The 26618-nt window shown below is 46.4% G+C and overlaps 1 protein-coding gene across 4 annotated transcripts in view; it reads right to left on the bottom strand.

The window, feature by feature from the left end:
• The window catches only part of MAP9 (microtubule associated protein 9), a 233574-nt gene that overhangs the window by 32392 nt on the left and 174564 nt on the right, over positions 1-26618 (bottom strand). For all 4 annotated transcript variants that reach the window (XM_073645013.1, XM_073645005.1, XM_073645021.1 and 1 more), the window contains one exon: positions 18774-18933. In XM_073645013.1, coding sequence (XP_073501114.1) covers positions 18774-18933 — 160 coding nt within the window. The remainder of the gene's footprint in view (positions 1-18773; positions 18934-26618) is intronic.

Here is a 26618-nt window from a genome sequence, read left to right as displayed (position 1 = left end):
AAAAGTTCAAGGCCGCGAGCCGGCCGCAGTTACCAAAACCCACAGTCCTACAGAGGGTGCTTGTCCTATTGGCACTATGGAACCAGCCTTCATTGCCAGATCCCGCAGCCCACATAGGAGTCACCTAAACTGCAGGCACCATAGAGTCGGCTAACCCGACCGCAACACGACAGGACAACGCATTGGAGGCAAAGTGACGTTGACACTACCCGGAAACAGCTGGCGTGCTGGAACCAGGCTGGGCAGGAGGGAGTACCCGTGCCAAAGACACTGCCGAGAACCAGCTGACGGTACTGGAACCCGGATGGGTAGCAGAAGATACAAGAGCAAATGGAACTACCGAGGACCAGCTGACGGTACTGGAACCCGGATGGGTAGCAGAAGGTACAAGAGCCAATGGAACTACCGAGGACCAGCTGATGTTACTGGAACTCGGTTACTAAGCAGGAGGTACCTGTGCCAGAAAGCACTACCAAGGACCAGCAGACGTTGGTGGAACTTGGATACCGAGAAGGAGGCACCTAATCCAAAGGCACTGCCGAGAACCAGCTGACGGTACTGGAACCCGGATGGGTAGCAGAAGATACAAGAGCAAATGGAACTACCGAGGACCAGCTGACGGTACTGGAACCCGGATGGGTAGCAGAAGATACAAGAGCAAATGGAACTACCGAGGACCAGCTGACGGTACTGGAACCCGGATGGGTAGCAGAAGGTACAAGAGCCAATGGAACTACCGAGGACCAGCTGATGTTACTGGAACTCGGTTACTAAGCAGGAGGTACCTGTGCCAGAAAGCACTACCAAGGACCAGCAGACGTTGGTGGAACTTGGATACCGAGAAGGAGGCACCTAATCCAAAGGCACTGCCGAGAACCAGCTGACGGTACTGGAACCCGGATGGGTAGCAGAAGGTACCCATGTAAAAAAAAAGTTCAAGGCCGCGAGCCGGCCGCAGTTACCAAAACCCACAGTCCTACAGAGGGTGCTTGTCCTATTGGCACTATGGAACCAGCCTTCATTGCCAGATCCCGCAGCCCACATAGGAGTCACCTAAACTGCAGGCACCATAGAGTCGGCTAACCCGACCGCAACACGACAGGACAACGCATTGGAGGCAAAGTGACGTTGACACTACCCGGAAACAGCTGGCGTGCTGGAACCAGGCTGGGCAGGAGGGAGTACCCGTGCCAAAGACACTGCCGAGAACCAGCTGACGGTACTGGAACCCGGATGGGTAGCAGAAGGTACAAGAGCCAATGGAACTGCCGAGAACCAGCTGGCGGTGCTGGAGCCCAGGGTAAATACTAAAAACAGAAGAGCCAGAGGTGTATTTGGAGGAGGTTTTAAATCCGTACTACAGTGGATGTGGACAAAGCAGGAGAATTTGCCGGACACACAGCTGGGGATCAGCTGACGTTACTGAATCCCAATAACACTGGAGCAAGCGTTGACTGTGCAGACGGCACTTCTGAGCAGCAACTAGCGGTATTGGAGCCCAGGGTAAATACTAAAAACGGAGGAGCCAGAGGTGTAATTGGAGCAAGTTTTAAATAAGTAGCACAGTGAATATGGACAGAGCAGGAGAAATTGCCGTGAACACAGCAGGGGAACAGCTGACGTTACCGAACCCCAATAACACCGCAGCAAGTGTTGACTGTGCAGACGGCACTTCCGAGCGCCAACTGGCGGTGCTGGAGCCCAGGGATAAGAATGAAAACAGAGGAGCCAGAGGTGTAATTGGAGCAACTTTAAAATCTGTAGTAGTGAGAATGTGGACAGAGCAGGAGAAATTGCCGTCCGCACAGCAGGGGAACAGCTGACGTTACTGAACCCCAATAACACGGCAGCAAGTGTTGACTGTGCAGACGGCACTTCCGAGCGCCAACTGGCGGTGCTGGAGCCCAGGGATAAGAATGAAAACAGAGGAGCCAGAGGTGTAATTCGAGCAACTTTAAAATGTGTAGTACAGTGGATTTGGACAAAGCAGGAGAAATTGCCGTCCGCACAGCAGGAGAACAGCTGACGTTACTGAACCCCAATAACATGGTAGCAAGTGTTGACTGTGCAGACAGCACTTCCGAGCGCCAACTGGCGGTGCTGGAGCCCAGGGATAAGAATGAAAACAGAGGAGCCAGAGGTGTAATTCGAGCAACTTTAAAATCTGTAGTAGTGAGAATGTGGACAGAGCAGGAGAAATTGCCGTCCGCACAGCAGGGGAACAGCTGACGTTACTGAACCCCAATAACACGGCAGCAAGTGTTGACTGTGCAGACAGCACTTCCGAGCGCCAACTGGCGGTGTTGGAGCCCAGGGTAAATACTAAAAACGGAGGAGCCAGAGGTGTAATTGGAGCAAGTTTTAAATAAGTAGCACAGTGAATATGGACAGAGCAGGAGAAATTGCCGTGAACACAGCAGGGGAACAGCTGACGTTACTGAACCCCAATAACATGGTAGCAAGTGTTGACTGTGCAGACGGCACTTCCGAGCGCCAACTGGCGGTGCTGGAGCCCAGGGATAAGAATGAAAACAGAGGAGCCAGAGGTGTAATTCGAGCAACTTTAAAATGTGTAGTACAGTGGATGTGGACAAAGCAGGAGAAATTGCCGTCCGCACAGCAGGAGAACAGCTGACGTTACTGAACCCCAATAACACGGCAGCAAGTGTTGACTGTGCAGACGGCACTTCCGAGCGCCAACTGGCGGTGCTGGAGCCCAGGGATAAGAATGAAAACAGAGGAGCCAGAGGTGTAATTCGAGCAACTTTAAAATGTGTAGTACAGTGGATTTGGACAAAGCAGGAGAAATTGCCGTCCGCACAGCAGGAGAACAGCTGACGTTACTGAACCCCAATAACACGGCAGCAAGTGTTGACTGTGCAGACGGCACTTCCGTGCGCCAACTGGCGGTGTTGGAGCTCAGGGATAATACTGAAAACAGAGGAGCCAGAGGTGTAATTGGAGCAACTTTAAAATCTGTAGTAGTGAGAATGTGGACAGAGCAGGAGAAATTGCCGTCCGCACAGCAGGGGAACAGCTGACGTTACTGAACCCCAATAACATGGTAGCAAGTGTTGACTGTGCAGACAGCACTTCCGAGCGCCAACTGGCGGTGCTGGAGCCCAGGGATAAGAATGAAAACAGAGGAGCCAGAGGAGTAATTGGAGCAACTTTAAAATGTGTAGTACAGTGGATGTGGACAAATCAGGAGAAATTGCCGTCCGCACAGCAGGAGAACAGCTGACGTTACTGAACCCCAATAACACGGCAGCAAGTGTTGACTGTGCAGACGGCACTTCCGAGCGCCAACTGGCGGTGCTGGAGCCCAGGGATAAGAATGAAAACAGAGGAGCCAGAGGTGTAATTGGAGCAACTTTAAAATCTGTAGTAGTGAGAATGTGGACAGAGCAGGAGAAATTGCCGTCCGCACAGCAGGGGAACAGCTGACGTTACTGAACCCCAATAACATGGTAGCAAGTGTTGACTGTGCAGACAGCACTTCCGAGCGCCAACTGGCGGTGCTGGAGCCCAGGGATAAGAATGAAAACAGAGGAGCCAGAGGTGTAATTGGAGCAACTTTAAAATCTGTAGTAGTGAGAATGTGGACAGAGCAGGAGAAATTGCCGTCCGCACAGCAGGGGAACAGCTGACGTTACTGAACCCCAATAACACGGCAGCAAGTGTTGACTGTGCAGACGGCACTTCCGAGCGCCAACTGGCGGTGCTGGAGCCCAGGGATAAGAATGAAAACAGAGGAGCCAGAGGAGTAATTGGAGCAACTTTAAAATGTGTAGTACAGTGGATGTGGACAAATCAGGAGAAATTGCCGTCCGCACAGCAGGAGAACAGCTGACGTTACTGAACCCCAATAACACGGCAGCAAGTGTTGACTGTGCAGACGGCACTTCCGAGCGCCAACTGGCGGTGCTGGAGCCCAGGGATAAGAATGAAAACAGAGGAGCCAGAGGTGTAATTGGAGCAACTTTAAAATCTGTAGTAGTGAGAATGTGGACAGAGCAGGAGAAATTGCCGTCCGCACAGCAGGGGAACAGCTGACGTTACTGAACCCCAATAACATGGTAGCAAGTGTTGACTGTGCAGACAGCACTTCCGAGCGCCAACTGGCGGTGCTGGAGCCCAGGGATAAGAATGAAAACAGAGGAGCCAGAGGTGTAATTGGAGCAACTTTAAAATCTGTAGTAGTGAGAATGTGGACAGAGCAGGAGAAATTGCCGTCCGCACAGCAGGGGAACAGCTGACGTTACTGAACCCCAATAACACGGCAGCAAGTGTTGACTGTGCAGACGGCACTTCCGAGCGCCAACTGGCGGTGCTGGAGCCCAGGGATAAGAATGAAAACAGAGGAGCCAGAGGTGTAATTCGAGCAACTTTAAAATGTGTAGTACAGTGGATTTGGACAAAGCAGGAGAAATTGCCGTCCGCACAGCAGGAGAACAGCTGACGTTACTGAACCCCAATAACACGGCAGCAAGTGTTGACTGTGCAGACGGCACTTCCGTGCGCCAACTGGCGGTGTTGGAGCTCAGGGATAATACTGAAAACAGAGGAGCCAGAGGTGTAATTGGAGCAACTTTAAAATCTGTAGTAGTGAGAATGTGGACAGAGCAGGAGAAATTGCCGTCCGCACAGCAGGGGAACAGCTGACGTTACTGAACCCCAATAACATGGTAGCAAGTGTTGACTGTGCAGACAGCACTTCCGAGCGCCAACTGGCGGTGCTGGAGCCCAGGGATAAGAATGAAAACAGAGGAGCCAGAGGAGTAATTGGAGCAACTTTAAAATGTGTAGTACAGTGGATGTGGACAAATCAGGAGAAATTGCCGTCCGCACAGCAGGAGAACAGCTGACGTTACTGAACCCCAATAACACGGCAGCAAGTGTTGACTGTGCAGACGGCACTTCCGAGCGCCAACTGGCGGTGTTGGAGCTCAGGGATTACAGTTCAGGTGGTAGAAACATGAACAGAACAGGAGACCTGGATACTGTTGCCAACCAATTATTTATTCTGGAAGAGGACTGGCAAATTCATGAGAGATCCAGGCCTTGTTCATTTTGAGAAAAGTAAGCCGGTCAACGTTATCGGAGGATAGTCGCATGCGACGGTCTGTTAGTACACCACCTGCGGCACTAAAGACGCGTTCCGATAATACACTAGCAGCAGGGCAAGCTAGCACCTCCAGTGCATACTGACTAAGCTCTGGCCATGTATCCAGCTTACAGACCCAAAACTTGAAGGGAGAAGAGCCGTCTGGGAGTACACTAAGAGGGCAAGACATGTAGTCTGTCACCATCTGACGGAAACGTTGCCTCCTGCTGACTGGAGCTGTCTGTGATGGTGTAGACATTTGTGGCGGCGGGGACACAAAACTTTGCCACATTTCGGCCATACTGGTCTTGCCTTGTGCTGAGGCGCTGCTTCTGCTCCCTCTTTGTGCAGAGCTTCCTCCACTGCCTCGACGCACTGAGCTGCTTTGTAAAGCACTAGCAGCACTGCTCTCGGTTGGAATGGAGAACATGATGGAATGCACCAGTGCGTCTTGGTACTCCCGCATTTTACGCTCCCGGTTCAATGGTGTTATGAGGCTTTGTAAGTTGTCCCGGTAGCGAGGATCTAGGAGGGTGGACACCCAATAATCAGCCGTGTTGAGAATGTGGGCGATGCGGCGGTCGTTTCTGAGGCACTGCAGCATGAAATCAACCATGTGCTGCAGACTGCCAACTGGCCAAGAAACGCTGTCCCCTGCTTGAGGCGTGATCTCTGCCTGCTCTGCATCACCCCACCCTCGCTCTAGATACTGACTACTAGAGCATTGTGTACCTCCCTCCTCTGGACAGATGTCTTCCTCATCCATTGACTCCTCCTCATCCTCCTCACAAAGTGTCCCCTGCCTAGGCCTTTGTGAGGAACCACATTGCGCAGACTGTAGAGAAGCAGATGGCATTTGTGACTCCTCATCCTCCACCTCTTCCAAAACCTCGTCCCTTAGTGCTTGCAGTGTTTTTTCAAGCAGGCAGATAAGGGGGATAGTCATGCTGACTAGTGCATCATCTGCACTCGCCATCCGCGTGGAATAATCGAAGGCACGCAAAACGTGGCAAATGTCCTTCATAGAGGCCCACTCAGTGGTGGTGAAGTGTGAACGGCGCGCACTGCGACTTGTTTGCGCCTGCTGCAGCTGGTACTCCATTACTGCTGCCTGCTGCTCACACAACCTCTCCAACATATGTAACGTTGAATTCCACCTGGTGGGTAGGTCACATATGATGCGATGTTCCGGAAGACATAATCGGCGCTGCAGAGCTGCAATGCGTGATCTTGCATTGCTGGAACGCCGCAAGTGAGCGCACTCTATGCGGACCTTGTGAAGCAGTGCATCAAGATCCGGATAGTCCCTCAAAAAACTCTGCACGACCAAGTTGAGCACATGTGCCAGACATGGGATGTGAGTGAGGTTGCCTAGGCCCAGAGCTGCCACCAGATTTCGGCCATTGTCACACACTACCATGCCTGGCTGGAGATTCGCTGGCACAAACCACACGTCACTCTGCTGCTTGATGGCATTCCAGAGCTCCTGCGCTGTGTGGCTTCGATTCCCCAAAGAAATTAATTTTAATACGGCCTGTTGACGTTTGGCCACGGCTGTGCTCATATCGGTCATCATAACAGGTAACCGTTCACGGGTCGATGTGGAGGTAGACCGTGACGGCTCCTGCAGCGCTGATTCAGAGGAACTGGAGTATGAGGAGGAGTCAATGTGTACAGACTGGATTCCTGCAATCCTTGGAGTTGGCAGAACACGTACAGCGCCACTCTCAAGATCTGTACCCGGCTCCACAACATTTACCCAATGGGCAGTGAGGGAAAGGTATCGTCCCTGTCCATGCTTACTGGTCCACGCATCAGTGGTCAGGTGGACCTTGCTACTGACGGCGTTTTGTAGCGCATGTTTAATTTTTCCCTCCACATGATGTTGCAGGGCAGGGACGGCTTGCCTGCTGAAATAAAAGCGGCTGGGCACGTTGTATTGTGGGACTGCCAATGCCATAAAGTTACGGAATGTGTCAGTCTCCACCAGCCTGAATGATAGCATTTCAAGGGCCAGTAGTTTAGCAATGCCAGCATTCAGAGCCTGTGCTCGGGGGTGGTTTGCCGAGTATGGGCGCCTTTTCTCCCATGCCTGTGCTAACGATGGCTGTAGACTGGCCTGGGAGTGTGAGGATGACTGGGAAAGTGGTGCTGTGGGTGGAATTACACTGTGTCTCTGTACAACAGTGCCAGAGATTCTTCCATGGCGATCCTGTGAGGAAGCCGAACCAGCTGTGTGTGAGCTGGAGGAAGAGGCTACAACACGAGCTGAAGAGGTGGTAGGTGGCGCTGTAGGTTGGCCTAGGTCTTCAGTGTGTTTGTGTAACTCCACCACGTGCTTGGTCCGCACATGTTTCCACATATTTGTGGTATTGAGGTTGCTGACACTTTTCCCTCTTTTCACCTTCTGATTACACAGCTTGCATTTGACAAAGCAAATGTCATCTGCAACTGTGTCAAAAAAGGACCAGGCACTGCAAGTCTTGGGAGCGCCCGCTTTGGATTTTGGAAGAGCCATGCTCCTAATGGGTGCCGAAGTGGAGGCTACAGGCAACCAAGTCTGCCCCCTCCCTCTCCCTCCTTTTTGGGCCGTTCGGGGAATCTCTTCCTCAGAGCTGCTCCCACCACCTTCCTGTCCCTCACGCCATGATGGGTCAAGGACCTCATCATCTACACCACCCTCTTCAAACAACTGCTTCTCCTGGGTAGTCTCGACAGCACAGTACGCACCAGAAAGTGGCACCTGAGTCTCATCATCAGATGCGTACTGAGGTGTGCTGCTGACCATAGGCACTGGCCCACCCGCCTCTTCAGATTCAGAGAGACAAAACGGTTGCGCATCACTGCATACTACCTCTTCTTCAAATTCTCGAATTCTGCTTGGCTGGCCCCCTCTTTCCAAGCCAAGAGATTCAGAGAACAGAAGTAGAGATGGCTCCTGTCCAGGGCTCTCTGACTGCCTGGGCAATTTGGCAGGTGGTGAAGAGACAGATGGGTGCTCTTCAGTGCTCAGGACCTGAGAGGATCTGGAACTAATTGAAGTCGATGCGTTAGCTGCCATCCATCCGACAACGGCTTCAATTTGGTCCTCGCGCAGCAGTGGGGTACGGCTAGCTCCTACAAAGCTGCGCATAAAGGACTGTTCCCTGGTAAAACTGGGGGATGCTGAGTCACTGGTGCCCGCAGCAGGCACAGAATCCCCACGTCCTCTCCCTGCAGGCACAGAATCCTCACGTCCTCTCCCTGCAGAAACTCCACGCCCACGCCCACGATCACGACCACATGCCTTACTCCCTGCCTTCTTCATCTTGGTAGACTGATAAAGATAGGCAGAAAAGTACTAAGGGCTTAGTGTGCTTATTCCTGAACAGCTGCTAACAGGTATAAGAAACACTAATTTTATAAAGTGTGGACTAGACTTTAATATGAGCTAATGTGGCCTACACAACTGTAAAGTGGAGTGTTTGGTGAACTTTATTTAGGTTTTTTTTGTCACAAAAAGACACTGGATGTGCCTAAAGATGTAATAACGATAGTATCACAAACTTTTTGTAGCTATTACAATGTAGGAAGGTAACCTACAATGCAATAGATGAGGCTGCAAAAAATAGGCTAATACTAATCTGGCTGGGGCTGCAGGGCCCAATGCTGCAGAAAGGCTCCTCTATCTACTCCTATATAGTGTGTTTGGAATCAATTTAGCTGAATATGGATGGAACCACCACACTAATAGGAGATATCAGGAAAAATTATGAATTGGCAATAAAGGACAATGTATGAGGCAGTGACACACACTGAGTGCACTACAACCAGACGGGGTTGAAGCACACACTACAGGGTGAGCTGCACTCACACACCAGACCTTGCAGACAGCGGTGAACAGTACAGATGCAGAGCACTGTGCACTAGTGCTGCAAGACGGAAAAAAAATTCTCTATCTACTCCTATATAGTGTGTTTGGAACCAATTTAGCTGAATACAGATGGAACCACCACACTAATAGGAGATATCAGGAAAAATTATGAATTGGCAATAAAGGACAATGTATGAGGCAGTGACACACACTGAGTGCACTACAACCAGACGGGGTTGAAGCACACACTACAGGGTGAGCTGCACTCACACACCAGACCTTGCAGACAGCGGTGAACAGTACAGATGCAGAGCACTGTGCACTAGTGCTGCAAGACGGAAAAAAATTTCTCTATCTACTCCTATATAGTGTGTTTGGAACCAATTTAGCTGAATACAGATGGAACCACCACACTAATAGGAGATATCAGGAAAAATTATGAATTGGCAATAAAGGACAATGTATGAGGCAGTGACACACACTGAGTGCACTACAACCAGACGGGGTTGAAGCACACACTACAGGGTGAGCTGCACTCACACACCAGACCTTGCAGACAGCGGTGAACAGTACAGATGCAGAGCACTGTGCACTAGTGCTGCAAGACGGAAAAAAATTTCTCTATCTACTCCTATATAGTGTGTTTGGAACCAATTTAGCTGAATACAGATGGAACCACCACACTAATAGGAGATATCAGGAAAAATTATGAATTGGCAAAAAAGGACAATGTATGAGGCAGTGACACACACTGAGTGCACTACAACCAGACTTGGCTGAAGCACACACTACAGGGTGAGCTGCACTCACACACACAGACCTTGCAGATAGCGGTGAACAGCACAGGGAACTGTGCACTAGCACTGCAAGGCACAGTGATTTAGAAAGTAGCTTGGGTAAAGCAGTATAGAGCAAATAGGTAGCTAAAACTGTCCCTCAGAACAACAGCGTCCTATCCCTAACTGAATTCACAGCAGAGTGAGCTCAAAATGGCGGCGGTGGCTTTTATAGTGCATCATGACATCATTTCAGCAGCCAATCACAGCCATGCCATTAGTTAAGATGCCTACATGCCTAACAGGATGTGCCCACACTTCTTAGGATCCTCATTGGCTGAATAAAATGAAAATGTCTCATTGCATTATGGGAACTTCCGATTCCGGTATACGATATTGCAATAGTATCGGAATTAAGTATCGGAATTCCGATACCGCGAATATCGGCCGATACCCGATATTTCAGTATCGGAATGCTCAACACTACTGATCAGTCCAGAAGGAGAAAGAAGCTGATTAAGATATATTACAAAGTTTCTTATTTTCATGTGTACTATTGATTTACGAAATAAAAATTAAAACGATGGTTACACGAACTGTTTTTCTTTATAAAACAGGTCTGGAAAATGATGATCTGTTTCTATGAACTGACAGGTGCATCTCCCAATACAGCACACACTGTGAAAAATTCTTGCACCGTGTTAACTCAGTCCTATGGAGAGGGAGGCAGAGTAATTTAAATGAAGTAGTTATAAAATGTTTAGAATTAGGTTATCAGCACTGGGAGAGATACAGGGTGGAAGGGGTCACATTAAAACTGCATGAACAGCCAACAAGAATAAGGAGAGATACAAAGAAGCTGGGAGGGAGGTGCAGGGATAGAACAATTTTGACAAGAGACAAAGACTCGTGCAGTGAGAGGAAAGGATGGACACTGCGATATACACTGGACAAAAAAGGAAGGTTAACGAGAACAGCAAAAAATTCAGGGGCTTGTAGTTTAGAGGATAGAGTCCTGATATGCTGCAGCGGGGACACAGGGAATACAGACTATAAATATCATATATACAGCAAAAATAAACATGACGTGAAAAAAGAAGACTCGGACAAGCTATTTCATTCTTTTTTAGTTTTCTGTGCAACGCGTCAGGATGGACACTGTTTTTTGATTGTTTGGATGTCCTACCATTTTTAACTTGATGGAATAAAGGTCAGAACTTTTTTAACAAAAATTTTCACTATATGTAGCCTTTAGTCCTGTTTTCTCAGTAAGCCCTATACATTGAGCCCAACTGTCACATCTCCACCAACACATGCTCCGTCTGCTTCTGTCGCCAGGCGCTGCTGTATTCACTTTGCGGCTGGCGCTGGTGATAGAAGAGATGTCGGAAGCAGCATCTCTGGATGGCGCAGGCTCTGTCCAGCCACTAAGATTAGGGTGGCTGGGACCTGCAATGCCATCCAGTCTGACAGTACGGGTGTGCGTATTGTCCATCTGGAGTGATCAGCTCCTGCTCCAGCCAACTGCAGAGCACCACACCCTACTTCAGCGTCCAGCTTATTTCTGAAAGCTGCCAGCTATAGCCTTGTTCCTTTGGTTAAGTCCTGTCTGTTAGCTCTTGAGTAGTATAATTGTTTCCTGTTTTGACCTCGGCTTGTTTTACGGACTACTTTTGCATATTCTGATTTTGTACTTTTCCTGCCCTCTAGGTTCTGACCTGGCTACCTGACCACTCCCATCAGTCTGATGGCCAAGGCGACCCCTGAGTTCTGGAGTGGGTTGCACTAAGCCTATCCGTGATAGCCGTTTTAGAGCTGCCAAGTGACCACTGACAGAGCTTATACACTGCTCAAAAAAATAAAGGGAACACTGAAATAACACATCCTAGATCTGAATGAATGAAATATTCTCATTGAATACTTTGTTCTGTACAAAATTGAATGTGCTAACAACAAAATCACACAAAAATCATCAATGGAAATCAAATGTATTAACCAATGGAGGCCTGGATTTGGAGTCACCCCCAAAATTAAAGTGGAAAAACACACTACAGGCTGATCCAACTTTGATGTAATGTACTTAAAACAAGTCAAAATGAGGATCAGTTTTGTGTGTGGCCTCCACGTGCCTGTATGACCTCCCTACAACGCCTGGGCATGCTCCTGATGAGGTTGCGGATGGTCTCCAGTGGGATCTCCTCCCAGACCTGGACTAAAGCATCTGCCAACTCCTGGACAGTCTGTGGTGCAACGTGACGTTGGTGGATGGAGCGAGACATGATGTCCCAGATGTGCTCAATCGAATTCAGGTCTGGGGAACGGGCGGGCCAGTCCATAGCTTCAATGCCTTCATCTTGCAGAAACTGCTGACACACTCCAGCCACATGAGGTTTGGCATTGTCCTGCATTAGGAGGAACCCAGGGCCAACCGCACCAGCATATGGTCTCACAAGGGGTCTGAGGATCTCATCTCGGTACCTAATGGCAGTCAGGCTACCTCTGGCGAGCACATGGAGGGCTGTGCGGCCCTCCAAAGAAATGCCACCCCACACCATTACTGACCCACTGCCAAACCGGTCATGCTGAAGGATGTTGCAGGCAGCAGATCGCTCTCCAAGGCGTCTCCAGACTCTGTCAGGTCTGTCACATGTGCTCAGTGTGAACCTGCTTTCATCTGTGAAGAGCACAGGGCGCCAGTGGCGACTTTGCCTATCCAGGTGTTCTGTGGCAAATGCAAAGAGTCCTGCACGGTGTTGGGCTGTGAGCACAACCCCCATCTGTGGATGTTGGACCCTCATACCACCCTCATGGAGTCGGTTTCTAACCGTTTGTGCAGACACATGCACATTTGTGGCCCGCTGGAGGTCATTTTGCAGGGCTCTGGCAGTGCTCCTCCTGTTCCTCCTTGCACAAAGGCGGAGGTAGCAGTCCAGCTGCTGGGTTGTTGCCCTCCAACAGCCCCCTCCACGTCTCCTGGTGTACTGGCCTGTCTCCTGGTAGCGCCTTTAGCCTCTGGACACTACGCTGACAGACACAGTAAACCTTCTTGCCACAGCTCTCAGTGATGTGCCATCCTTGATGAGCAGCACTACCTGAGCAACTTCTGTGGGTTGTAGAGTAAGTCACATGCTACCACGAGTGTGAAAGCACAACCAACATTCAAAAGTGACCAAAACATCAGCCAGAAAGCATTGGTACTGAGATGTGGTCTGTGGTCCCCACCTGTAGAACCACTCCTTTATTGAGGGAGTCTTGATAATTGCCAATAATTTCCATCTATTGTCTATTCCATTTGCACAAAAGCATGTTTAATTGATTGTCAATCAGTGTTGCTTCCTAAGTGGACAGTTTGATTTCACAGAAGTTTGATTTACTTGGAGTTATATTCTGTTGTTTAAGTGTTCCCTTTATTTTTTTGAGCAGTGTACAGTACAGACCAAAAGTTTGGACACACCTTCCCATTTAAAGATTTTTCTGTATTTTAATGACTTTGAAAATTGTACATTCACACTGAAGGCATCAAAACTATGAATTAACACATGTGGAATTATATACTTAACAAAAAAAGTGTGAAACAACTGAAAATATGTCTTATATTTTTGGTTCTTCAAAGTAGCAACCTTTTGCTTTGATGACTGTTTTGCACACTCTTGGCATTCTCTTGATGAGCTTCAAGAGGTAGCCACCAGAAATGGTCTTCCAACTATCTTAATGTCTTTAAAGCGCTGCAACAGATGATGGCGTTATATAAGTAAACATAATAAAATTGTAGCACCAGAGTAGCTCTTCACCGGCAGCGATCTTCAGAGAGAAATACTAAAAATTATGAATCGTGTGACATGTAAACGTTTCCCATCACCATGAATTGATTTGAAGAAGGAAACCACAATGTTTATGTATGTGTTTTCTTGATGTCAGCCATATTTCACTATATAAAATGTGACAGATTTTCGGACTAGTCTGAAGGCAGTAATATAGATTATAAGCATTTCATGACACCTCAATACCCAGATGTTACGGTGGTCTGCATTTCCGGAGCCATGATCTGATTATTATGTATTGCAGCACTTGCGTTTTTCGCTTCCTAGAATCAAATCTCTGACATTTTGATGAGGCTACTGAGTATTAAGCCAAGGGACTACCATAAAACAGTGTTATGTATTGCCAGTATCTGCTGAGAATGGACAATACATATGGAAAGGCATGTAATGCACGTGAGAAGATATCTGTCCACATAAAGAGAAGTTCCATTTTTCTGTCAAACACAAATTTATGTGTCATCTTTATCAATATTCTGCCTTTATCCTAAAAAGATACGGCAACATATACAATAATTGTAAGATTTGGAGAAAAAAAATCAAAGGATGACACCAGGCATCTCAGGATTTCTCAGGATTTCCATCTGGAAATTATAATTCGTACTTGGCTTAACATAGGTTTAACGAGTCGGCGTCTGCTGAGCCCCCCTAAAACTTCTTTTTATTAAATTGCAAATTCAGGTTTCCACATGGCGACCCCATGACTGCATCCACTGTATTACTTATTTATTTTGCTCACTTGTATAGCGCCATCATATTTTGCTACGCGTAAGAGACATTATTATCGCTGTCCCCATTGGGGCTCACAATCTAAATTCCCTAAGAACATGCAATATGTCTATAGAGTGAGGGAGGAAACCGGAGAACCCAGAGGAAATGGGGAGAAAATATAAAATCCTTGCAGATATCGTCCTTGGTGGGATTTGTACCCAGGACCCAAGCGCTGCAAGGCAACAGTGCTGCCAACTGAGCCACCGGGGAGCCCATGCTACTTAGCATAAAGGGTGCCATGGACAAAAGCTCAGCTTGCAAAAAAAATTGTTCTTAGTTTGGTGCCACCCACAAGTGACACCATTTTGGGAACTAGACCCCTCAGGGAACTTATCTAGATGTGTGGTGAGCACCTTGAACCCCCAGGTGCTTCACAGAAGTTTATAACATTGAGCCCTAAAAATAAAATTTTCACATTTTTCCCACAAAAATGTTTTTCAGCCCCCAATTTTGCATTTTCATAAGGGTAACAGGAGAAATTGCACTATGCAATTTGTTGTGCAATTTCTCCTGAGTAAGCAGATACCCCATATGTGGGGGAAAACCACTGTTTGGGCGCACGGCAGGGTTCGGAAGGGAAGGAGCACCATTTGACTTTTTCAATGTAAAATTTGCTTGAATAATTAGCGGATGTGCCCCTGATGTGCCTAAACAGTGGAAACCCCCCACAAGTGATGCCATTTTGGAAACTAGACCCCTCAGGGAACTTATCTAGATGTGTGGTGAGCACCTTGCACCCCAAAGTCCTTTACAGCAGTTTATAATATGGAGCCGTGAAAATAAAAAAATAAAAAAATCAAACTTTTTCCACAAAAATGATGTTTTAGCCCCTATTTATTTATTATTAAGGGTAAGAGGAGAAAATGGACCCCAAAAACTTTTGTGCAATTTCTCCTGAGTATGCCAATACCCCATATGTGGGGAAAATACAGTGCTTGGGCGCACGGCAGAGTTCAGAAGGGAAGGAGCACTGTGTGACTTTTTGAACGCAAAATTGGCTGGAATCGAGAGCGGACGCCATGTCGCGTTTGAAGAGCCCCTGATATGCCTAAATAGTGGAAACCCCCCACAATTGACTCCATTTTGGAAACTACACCCTTCAAGGATTTTCTAAGGGGTATAGTGAACATTTTGAACCCAGAGGTACGACACAGAATTTGATAACATTAGGTCATCATATTGAATAAGTTGTCATTAGTCTTGAGCGCAAGTGCTCGCTACTTGAGTTTGCATCGGGTACTCAGGTATGCACCATGTATCACGGGTGCTCGAGTGACATGCTCGAGTCCCCGCCCGCATGTTTCACGGTTATTAGACACCCAAAAAAAACATGCGGCGATCGCTCGTGCATGGCAAGCAATCGCTGCAAGTTTTTTTTGGCCGCAAAGCATAAGGGGTGGAGACTCGAGCACCCGCGATACTCAATGCATACCCGAGCATCCGATGCAGACTCAAGTAGCGAGCACTTGCGCTCAACACTAGTTGCCATATCGTCATCTTTTTTTTTTTTTACTTTTGAAAAAAATCCCAACCCTAACCCTAGCCCAACCCTAACCCTAACCCTAGCACAACCCTAACCCTAACCTCAACCCTAACCCTAGCACAACCCTAACCGTAACACAAGAGTTTATTTTTTACGCCGTTCCTTGTGCGGTATAAGTGATTAGACGACTTTATTCTTTGGGTCGGTGCGACTACAGAGATACCAGAATCATATTGGGTTTTTATGATTGACAGCTGTCACACACTAAAAGACGCATTTTTTTGTAAAATCTAGTTTTTGCATCTCCATATTTTGAGAGCTATAATTTTTCCACATTTTGGCTGACAGAGTCATGTGATGGCTTGTTTATTGCGGGATGAGTTGACGTTTTTATTGGTACCATTTTCAGGCACGTGACATTTTTTGATCGCTTTCTATTCTGATTTTGGGAGGCAGAATAAACAAAAACCAACAATTCAGGAATTGTTTTTTTTATTCTGTTTCGCGTGTGGTAAAATTGATAAGGCAGCTTTATTCTTCAGGTCAGTACGTTTACAGCGGTACCACATTTATATCGTTTTTCTATGTTTTGGCGCTTTTACATAATAAAAGCAATTTTATAGAAAAAAATATTTTTTTGCATCGCTTTATTCTGAGAGCTATAACTTTTTTATTTTTCGGCTGATGGATCTGTATCGTGGCTTGTTTTTTGCGGAACGAGTAGACGTCAGCGGTACCATTTTTATTTATATTCGTCTTCTTGATTGCGTGTTACACCATTTTTTGCTTGGCACTATGATGATAAAGCATTGTTTTTTGGTTCGTTTTTTATCTGATTTTTTTACCGTGTTCACTGAAGGGGTTAACTAGTGGGACAATTTTATAGGTCAGGTCGTTCCGGACGCGGCGATACCAAATATGTGTACTTTTATTGGTTTTTTTTTCATAATAATATTTATTGATGGGTACATTATATTTTTATTTTTGGTGGATTATTTTTTTATTTTATTTTTAATATTTTTACAATTTTTTTTTACTTTTTTTTTGCACTTTCTGACATTTTTTTTACTTTTTTACTTTGTCCCACTATGGGACTTTCACTTTTTTTATTCTGATCGCCTGCATGGCACAGGAATCGAGCACCATACCTGTGCTATGCAGGCTGTCAGAGCTGCACACGGAGAAGATAGTTTGGTCATGCACTGCGCATGACCAAACTATCTTACTGCTGTCTGGTGACCCGGATGTTGTTCGGGTCGTCATGGCAACATCCGGGAAGCCACGTCAGACAGCGCTGGAGGCCGGAAGAGGAGGTGAGTATTGCGATCACCTCCCCTTGCCACCGCAATGCTGCGATCGACTTCGATTGCAGCATTGCTGGGGTTAATGTGCCGGGAGCGGTGCGGGACCGCTCCCTGCACATAGTACCGGGTGTCAGCTGTGACAATCATCTGACACCCGGCGGTGATTGCGCCCGCACAGCGTGTGTGCGGACGCGATCGCAATGACGTATTAATACGTATCAGGCTCTTAAAGCCCAGGGCGCAGATACGTATTAATACGTCTTGGGCTTTAAAGGGGTTAAAGAGGTTTTCGCACGAACGAAGATAATTTTAATCAACATTTTAATCAATAGATCTTGGAATAATAATAATAATAATTTCCACAATTGGATGTGTTTAAATAAAATACTCCTGTGCTGAGATAATCTTATAAATGTGCCCTGGCTGTGTACTGCGTAATGGCTGTGTCTGACCGTGCAGGGACATGGTCTGATCATACCACATCTCCAAAAACCCTGAAAGAATGGAATGGATGTGTGCATGATTGACCTTCGCTCCATTTAGCCAGAGCTCTGAAGTGACCTGGCTCTCTGGATCGGTGAGGTCAAAGAGTTAGGACCCTATTGATATATATATATATATATATATATATATACTGTGGCTGTGGGTGGTGGGGGTTGTGGGGGGAGCGGCAGCGGCGGAGGAGGGGGGCACAGGAGGCACTGTACTTGCAGCGCGGCTCCTGGTACGTATGGCACCCCTCATCCCTCTTCCTGGTATGTATGGCACCCTTCATCCCTCACCCTGGTATGTATGGTCCCCCTCAACCCTCTTCCTAGTATGCTTGGCATCCCTCATCCTGGTATGCTCATCCTCATCACTGTGCCCGCAGCGCGGCTCCTGCTGCTCTGCAGTCTGTGTACCCGCTAAATACTCTCACCCTGTGGGCCAGATTTAGCCCATGGGCCAGAATTTGACATGTGTGCTCTATGGCATCAATAAGCACTAACCCCTGTAATCTTAAAAAGCAGCCATATGCATACCACTAGTTGATATAACTTATGCATTATGCAAGGACAGTGATTTAAAACTAGTAAGGGCGACATGAAAATAAACAATTCCTTTGAAACTGTAGTTTTTTTGCATTTTGCAAAAATACTTGGGGTCTGAATTGCAACTTAGTGGGCTTCTAAGTAAGTTTGAAAGCCAAAATGCACAACTCTCATTTTTTTTCAGTGATAGTAAAAGTGGGCACAACTTTCCATTCTCATCAAAGGTATTGTGTGCTGTATTTCCCATCAATCATGGGATACTGTGCAGACTCTTCTGCTCGTTCTGACTTGCGCCTACTTTCATGTTTTTACAGTGTAGACCAGAAAAGTAAAGCAAGTCTGTATCACGTTATCTAGGTTTAGCATTGAACAAATGGTTTTCTCTGAAAAGTACATATATGATCCATTACAAGCACCTTTTATATGTTGTCTTCCTATCGCCATATAAATAATAAAACTAAGTAAGTTAGAGCACTTGATTCACAAGAAAGAACACAACAGAATAAAAAGCAATAAATGCCCTGGGGGGAGTGATAGAAGAAATTGATTGAAATCTGTTAGTTGTGCAGAACGCAGTTATTCAGTGTCCTCCCTTATCCCAGTCATATGAATCCATTATAAATTGGTTACCTGATATACAGTAGCACGCAGTTTATCAGCCGCTTCTACTTCCCCGCTTTCTTTATTAACAGATGTGTCCAGCATTGTTAACGTTCCCAAATATCGGGACTTAGCAGAGACCCGAGTGCCGAGTTTTGAAGACTTCTTGGTTTGCGAGGCAGAAAAAGATCTGTAATGAAATAACAAACTTAATATCTTGCAAATGCTCCTTTCTTCAAAAGATAGCAGTGAAGTTAGGGGATTTCTTATGGCAGACTTCCAAATTAAAGGGGGAATCTCATCTCATAAACTGCCATCGCTTAAAGGAGTTGTCCACTACTCGGACAACCCCTTCTCAATCTCTGTTTCCCGCCAGTAAAATAATAACACTTATACTCCCCTCTGATGCCGACGCTGTTCCAGCAGTGTCATCGTTGGCTCTCCCATGGCTGTCGTGACATACAACCAATCAGTGCTGGCTTCATTCTCCTCTCCCAAGGACGTAACTGACATCCGGAGTAAGTGAGAGTTGCTGCTGCTCTCTCAGTTCCTCTGGATATCTTAAATTGTCCAAGAGTGAAGCCAGTACTGACTGACTGCAGGGATTGCATGAATTGTTGTTTCATGCGAGCCCCGAAGGAGCCAGAGCCGACACCGCTGGAACAGCGTCTGCACTGGAAGTGAATATAAGTGTTATTATTTTCCTTAGGGAGAAAAATAGAGATTGAGAAGGGGTTGTTCAAGTAATGGACAACCCTTTTCATAACTGATAAGAGTCATAGATCCTGAAAATGAAGTAGCCAGAGTGCTGATTCCGTGCAGAAGCTCATTCACTGCTTTCCCTGCCCCGGGGATTTCCTGACCACTATGCTGTGCAGGGAGTTGCGGCTGCACCACTTATTTGAAAAGAGGTGTGCTGTAGTTCCCCTGCACAGGTGTATCTGGCCACCCACTGAGTAGGGGAAGACTGTGAAGGGGCTGCACAGCAAAATCAGTGTTGAAGCCCTTCAATGTTATGATTTTTGAGGCCCCCAACTTACATGAATAATGACATATCTTAGCAATATACTCCAGTATATGTAATAGAAAAAGTTTTTGGGCAGATTTGCACAACCACAGAGTTTCACTTATCAGTATAACCACATCGGAGGTCCCCCCTGCCCTTCCTCTTTGATGATGTAACTGATCGTACTAACACCATGAGAAACGAGGAGTACTAACATTAATAATTTTGGGGTAATTAAAAAAAAGTATGGAGAGTTGTAGTATTTTCTATAAAAGGTTTATGACAGTGATAATTCCTTGGCGCAATTAAATCTCTAATCACATCTGTGTTGGTGGAGCCCGATGAACCCATTTTAAAAAAGGGTTAAAAGGCTGGAAGTCAAGAGGTTGGATCCCTAATCAGGCCGCCTTTAAAGGCCTTCCATGTGAATGGAACCACAAGCATATATCCTATGATCCTACTAAACGTTTCCTATGATACAAGTGTAGAGCAATTTCATGGTTCAGCTTTAACTCTTCAAACATGAACAGCGGTAAAGAGAAAACCGGAAAAAAACAAAAAGTAACCCAGCAAATTCCTGCAGTTCACTATATATACGGCCACTTATATAACTCACATTTATAATGCATCTATAATCTATTCACTTAAATGCAGCTGATAAAAACCTTCAGCACAAAACAGCCACTAATGAATATTTGATGCCGTGAGTGCAAGGAGACCGCTTTCATATATATTTCAGTGCATTCACATCTTATAGGAATTGAGGCTGCCATGTACATTTATTTTACAGTTTGTTAAGTTACTGTAACCATTTCAGCACTGAACATTATTCTTTGCAAGTAAAAGTCTTAAAGGGATTATCCAGAAATCTATTATTTTTTTCACAGGCGCTGTAGCCAAATAACCTCTCTAAAGTAACTCAACGAAGCCTTCAGATCCTCATAGGCTACGTCCTTACCTTTCTTTCTGGTTCCAACTTCTCCATCATACCTCTCTGCTCAGTGTGAAGAGGGTGGTCCTTCAGTGCTGCCCATGTGACCACTGTAAACTACATTTCCCACAACCCCCTGCTTCTTCTCCCTGCACTCTCCTGGGCACAGCTAACATTAGCTACTCCTCCAATCTACTCTGTGATCTGCTATGGCAGCAGGAGCAGAGCCGAGGGGTGGAGACAATACTTATTAGTTCATTTTTAAATTAATTATTAATATTGTTAGTTCTATCAATAAATGTAATTAGTTTTAGCTATATTTTCACTATGTGTGCTCTCTTAGCTTTTTGCTGTGCATGGCAACCACTCACAGCACAGCTTTCATTTCACCACGGATATCTAAAAAATGGAAGCTGAGCTCTGATTGGTTGCTGTGGTTAACAAAGGTAGGTACTCTCTTCAGACAGTACAAAAAGTCCAGATGTATTTTTATAGTGTTTTGGGTAGGAAGTGTCATTGTATCAAGTATGGACAAACATTTTCATGCTTTTAATGAGAAAAGCCATGGGTGGTCTAGTGGCTGGTACTTCTGTGCTCGCTCTGCTGCGCCTATGATATGGCCAGGCAGCACAGTCGGAGAGGCAATAGCTGTTCCTCCTTCGACAGCAGAAGACCATCAGTGCCCATGTCCACCCTGTGCAGTGAGGATGGCAGAGCCATGCATTCGATGTCTCACTGCACAGTAAGACTGCTAGAAGAATAGCAGGTATCTGCTGAGCATGTGAAAGCCTTCATGACAGGACTACAGGACGTGTCCTCAGGTGACCAGGTGAATAAGAGCCTCTGACATGCAGATTCAGGAGTTTATAAGATGGAGCAGAGAGCTCTTTTGGAAATTGACAAGTTTATTTTTTTTAGAATTTCAAGCCACCGAGCTGTCATTCACATTGTAGGAACCACCAGAAGCAACGATAACTTGAATGAATCATTTTCTGTACAAGGGTACTTTTCCCCACGCACTCACTTTATTCCTCATCTTGGTTACTAGAGGACTAAGGTTTAGAGGATTATAATCCTGTGTCTCCCTAGTAATGTAGATCTCCAAGTACTTAAATGTCTGAACCACTGGAATACTTGGAAGACCCTCCAGCATAGAAGTATCCCTGGAGTCTAAAGGCAGCAGAGCGGTCTAGAGAAATTATAGTAAGGCCCGAACAATTCCAAACCTCTTAATTGTGACCATTATATTTAGAATGGAGATGTCTGAGTTATTGACAAATAGTAACCAGCATAAGGGCGATCCTTTCCTCTTTGTTCCCATACTTAAATCCCTCTATCCCCAGATGTCTTCTAATGATGTAAGCTAACGGTTCCACTGCAAGAGCAAAGGGTAATGGTGATAAGGGGCAGCCCGGTATAGTACCCCTAAAGCGTTCAAAACGCTCAGATATTTTCCACATTGGCCTTTACCTTAGCTATCAGGGACTTATATAGTAGCATGAACCATTTGATAAAGTTGTGACCAAAATCCATTTCCCTTAAGACCGCCCACATATAGCTCCAATCCACGCTGTCAAATGCCTTAGTGGAATCTAGGGAGATAATGGATTTAATTGTTGAGTCAGCTTGCATATTTAAAAATACCCTGCGTAAGGTAATGGCAGTAGATATTGAGGGCATGAACCCAGCCTGGCCCGGATGAATAACTGCAAATGAGGAAATGACAGTGCCAAGTCGTGCTGCCAATATTTTCGCCAGGATCTTAACATCAGATGTCAGTAATCATATCGGTCTACATGAATCCAGAAGTTCCTTCCCCTCTTTAGGAATAATCACAATTATAGCCTCCCACAGTTCCCCCAAGAGAAACTCATTATTAATCATGTCCAAAAATTGTTGCCCCAACACCTCCTCAAGCAGCTTGTATATTTCTATTGGTAGAAGATGTGACCCAGGAGCTTTATCATTGGGCATCTTCCCCACTGCCCGTTGTACCTCCTCCAATGAGATTGGACTTTCTAAAACTTCCCTCACACCGGGAGACCAATCCCCACCAAATATTCCACTATTCCAAGAGATCCTCCTTCGAGTAATTGACTCTAGATGAATACAAGCTGGAATAAAAACCATGTAAAACATTCAAAATTTTCCCAGTTTGGGTATTGACATTCTTTTCTTTTAGATATTGGTCATAGCAGCACCTCAGGCTCAGACCCGGCCAAACTATTATCCAAGGATTCTTTCCTCCGAACAGAAGCACCTTACAGGCACACATGCAGACTACAGTACCTGAATACTGAGGGCATTAGGACCCAGGGGAATTCCCCATACAGAGTTCCCTCCGGCAGCCTGTAAACCAGCACTGCACTCCAACCGTGAACCCCTCGTCAACCGGGACCCACGGTACCTTCACCTCAGAGGTAAGTTTAGCTTTTTTCCTTTTCTCCTTATGACCGCCGCACTTCTCCTCCAAGGGCCAGGACAGAGCACCCAAAATGGCTGCCACCTCACAGCGCGCCAGAAACTGAAGCCTCTCTAACAGCCGCATCGCTGTCTCCAGACCACAAAACTAGTCCCACGCAGCACCACTACTGATATCCTCTCTCCACCATCAGCAAGGGACCGTTTTGGGCCAGGAAAATGTTTTGTTTGGCAGGTTTCCCATGGGTCCGTTCAGCCCCAGAGCATGGCCACGTCCCCCAAGTAAAAATAATTCTAACATGTATATAGATATATTTGTTGCATTTTTAAAGAGACTACCCTTAAAGCAACTACTTCTTGTAACGGGTCTGGGAGGCGGAACCTCTGAGCAACTATACAAGGGGGCGGTCCTTGTAAGGAAGCGGGTGGCTCCCGGGGAAGACGGGCAGGTAGTCACGGCAAGTGACAGGGACAGTCTCTGGGTAGAAGGGCAGGTAGTCACGGCAAGTGACAGGGACAGTCTCTGGGTAGAAGGGCAGGTAGTCACGGCAAGTGACAGGGACAGTCTCTGAGTAGAAGGACGGGTACTCACGGCAAGTGACAGGGACAGTCTCTGGGTAGAAGGACAGCAGGCAGGTGGCTGGTGAGCGCTCCCAGGTGAGCGGGCGAAAGTCTTTGGACAGGCAGGTGGTCACAGCAAGTGACGGCAGAGCCTCCAGGTAGGCTAGCAGGCAGATAGCAGGTGAGCGCTCCCAGGTGAGCGGGCAAGAGTCTCTGGATGGGCAGGTGGTCACGGCAAGTGACGGCAGAGCCTCCAGGTAGGCTAGCAGACAGGTAGCAGGTGAGCGCTCCCAGGTGAGCAGGCAAGAGTCTCTGGACAGACAGGTGGTCACGGCAAGTGACAGCAGAGCCTCCAGGTAGCAGGTGAGCGCTCCCAGGTGAGCAGGCAAGAGTCTCTGGATGGGCAGGTGGTCACGGCAAGTGACAGCAGAGCCTCCAGGTAGGCTAGCAGACAGGTAGCAGGTGAGCGCTCCCAGGTGAGCAGGCAAGAGTCTCTGGACAGGCAGGTGGTCACGGCAAGTGACAGCGGAGCCTCCAGGTAGGCTAGTAGGCAGGTAGCAGATGAGCGCTCCCAGGTGAGCGGGCAGGCTGGTCCATAGACAGACTGACAGGTGTCGGAAGGCAGACCGTCGGACCGCAGGCTTGCAAGCAGGTAAACTGATATCAGGCAGGTATCAAGCAGGAATCTGGCAGCTGACTGGGAGGTAACTGGTAGCGGGACCTGAGGGCTGAAGCAGAGTAAAGGCTTTGCAACAACATTGCTCGGGCACCTCCATTTTGGAGGAGGAGCCTTATATATGGTGAGGTCCTCCGGCCATTGGCCGGGGACTCCTTAGGACGGCGCGCGCGGCCCCTTTAAGAGAGGGGGAGCGCGCGCCCTAAGCACAGTGGCCGGGAAGCAGCGCGCGCTGCCAGCAGAGCGGGAGGAGGACGCCGGGCACGGAGTGGAGAGGTGAGGGGAACAGCGTCCCTGCCTAGCAGGAGGCAGGGACGCCGACGCTACACTTCTATAGGTAAGGCTGTGTACACTGTGACTTTGCTATAATGCAAATGAACTAAACCAAGTTAGAGCATAATGGAAGCATACCCTGGTCCCAGGACTCAAAACTTCTGAGTCTAATATTACCAGGAGGATAGCCCTGCTATTTGGGACAGTCTCCAGAGATTTTTTGTAGCCCTAATACAGCTACATGGTGGAGTAATATTGGCACATCAGCCACATATTACTGAAATTAAATATTAATCACATCTTTCCTATTGGAGACGTAAATAGAATGTAAGCAACAGATGAAAGGAAAAAAAAGAGAAATTTATGTCAAGGATCCATCACAAGGAGACTATGGCTATGTAGTGTAGGCCAAGGTGAACTTGTTAATTAGATAAAACCAGAAATATTCTTATGTAAAAAGCGTTTTATCCTCTGAAATGGAAAGTAGTGTTTTATATGGCTTTAGGGAAATATACGAGCATTGCATACATTTTCCAAGAATTTATTACAAAGAACACTAATAAATATTGAGCTATACAGTAATAGATTTACTATTCTAAAGACCACCAATACATCTTTTTCGACTGTCATTTATGAGACTAAAGTCTCAACACTGTTTTTACGCTGCTGTGGAATAAACCTGAATGGGAGCTCGGTGTTCGATGGACTGGAGGCTCTGTTGTGTTATGCCAGCTGAGCTCCTGTTCTAGCACCTGGGATCAGAGAAACCTCTGAGCTTAGCCATTTTACCTTTTTAACCTTTTTAATTGAAAGGGTGTAGTTACCAGTGTGAGACGTATAGATCAGGAGAGCAGACTGTCAGTTATTACACGTCTCACATTGGTAACACTCCCTTTCATTTAAAATAAGCTCTAGAGGCAGATTCTCAGGGAGATCTGTGTCCAGCCAATAGATTTGAGCTAATTTTATAAGAAACATCTGGATTATATTACTCTGGAATAAGACATTGTATTAACTTTATCAAGGTATCCTTTTATTCAGCTTCCTATGACCTGCATGCTCATATAGAAGACTTAGGAGGGTTGATCTTACTGACAGATTCCTTTTAAAGGGAATCTGTCACAAGACTTCACACCCCGAAATACTTTTTCATGGCTACTGACAAATAAGAGTTTTAAATTATATGCAAATAAGGATGAAGAACTATTTTAGATCTAAAGCCTCTGTCACTCCAGCTCTATTCCCCACCCAGCGCAACCTTCTCTCGATTGACCATGTGAAGGTATTGGTGGACTTGTGTTTGAAAGAGCAAAATGCACACATAAATAATTAAGGGGTGAAGTCCTACAAATTCCCATGAATGGCCTATCTGTCTATATATCTCTGACAAGCATTGCATGGTCAAATTCTACAGAGAGACTAAGACCGGGTTCATATGTCTCTGGTCCGGACATCTTTTGGGGCATTTTGCCATATTTTTTTCTTAAAACACAGCTAGTGGTTTCTTCCTTATTGAAAAGAGTGAACCAAAACAACCGGAAAACAACATAAAAAGACTTCACAAGAATCATGGGAAACCCTCCAAAAACTGCTGGTGGCCAAAAGCACTAGAATAACAGTGAGGAAACCACTACAAAAACAACACAAAAGACGCTTCAGTATTAAAAACAACAGTTTTCTAAAACATCTTCTGCTTGAAAAACTCCTGAATTTTAAAGATATTATGTGCCCATACCCTTAAGTCACTTAAAGAAAAGAAAAAAGAATCTTCAAAAAACTTCCCAAAGAAATTGAGAGTTTCCAGAAGTGGTTTCTGCTTGAAAAATTAGAGGCTTTTGAACACCAAAAATAGGAATATATAAAAAAAAGTACAAATAATAATAATAATTCATGTTGCTGTATCTGTAAGACCTAAACTATAACACTGTCATGTTAATTATCCAGCACAGATGTATAACAGAATACAAAGTGATCAAAACGTCATACAGTAAGTACGGTACCCCAAAA

The sequence above is a fragment of the Phyllobates terribilis genome, unplaced genomic scaffold (genome assembly GCF_046119375.1).
Source record: "Phyllobates terribilis strain yellow unplaced genomic scaffold, ASM4611937v1 Scaffold_1__5_contigs__length_1240528914, whole genome shotgun sequence".
NCBI classification, from domain to species: domain Eukaryota; kingdom Metazoa; phylum Chordata; class Amphibia; order Anura; family Dendrobatidae; genus Phyllobates; species Phyllobates terribilis.
The sequence above is the reverse complement of the archived record's forward strand: the minus strand, read 5'-3'. Positions and strand labels throughout refer to the sequence as shown.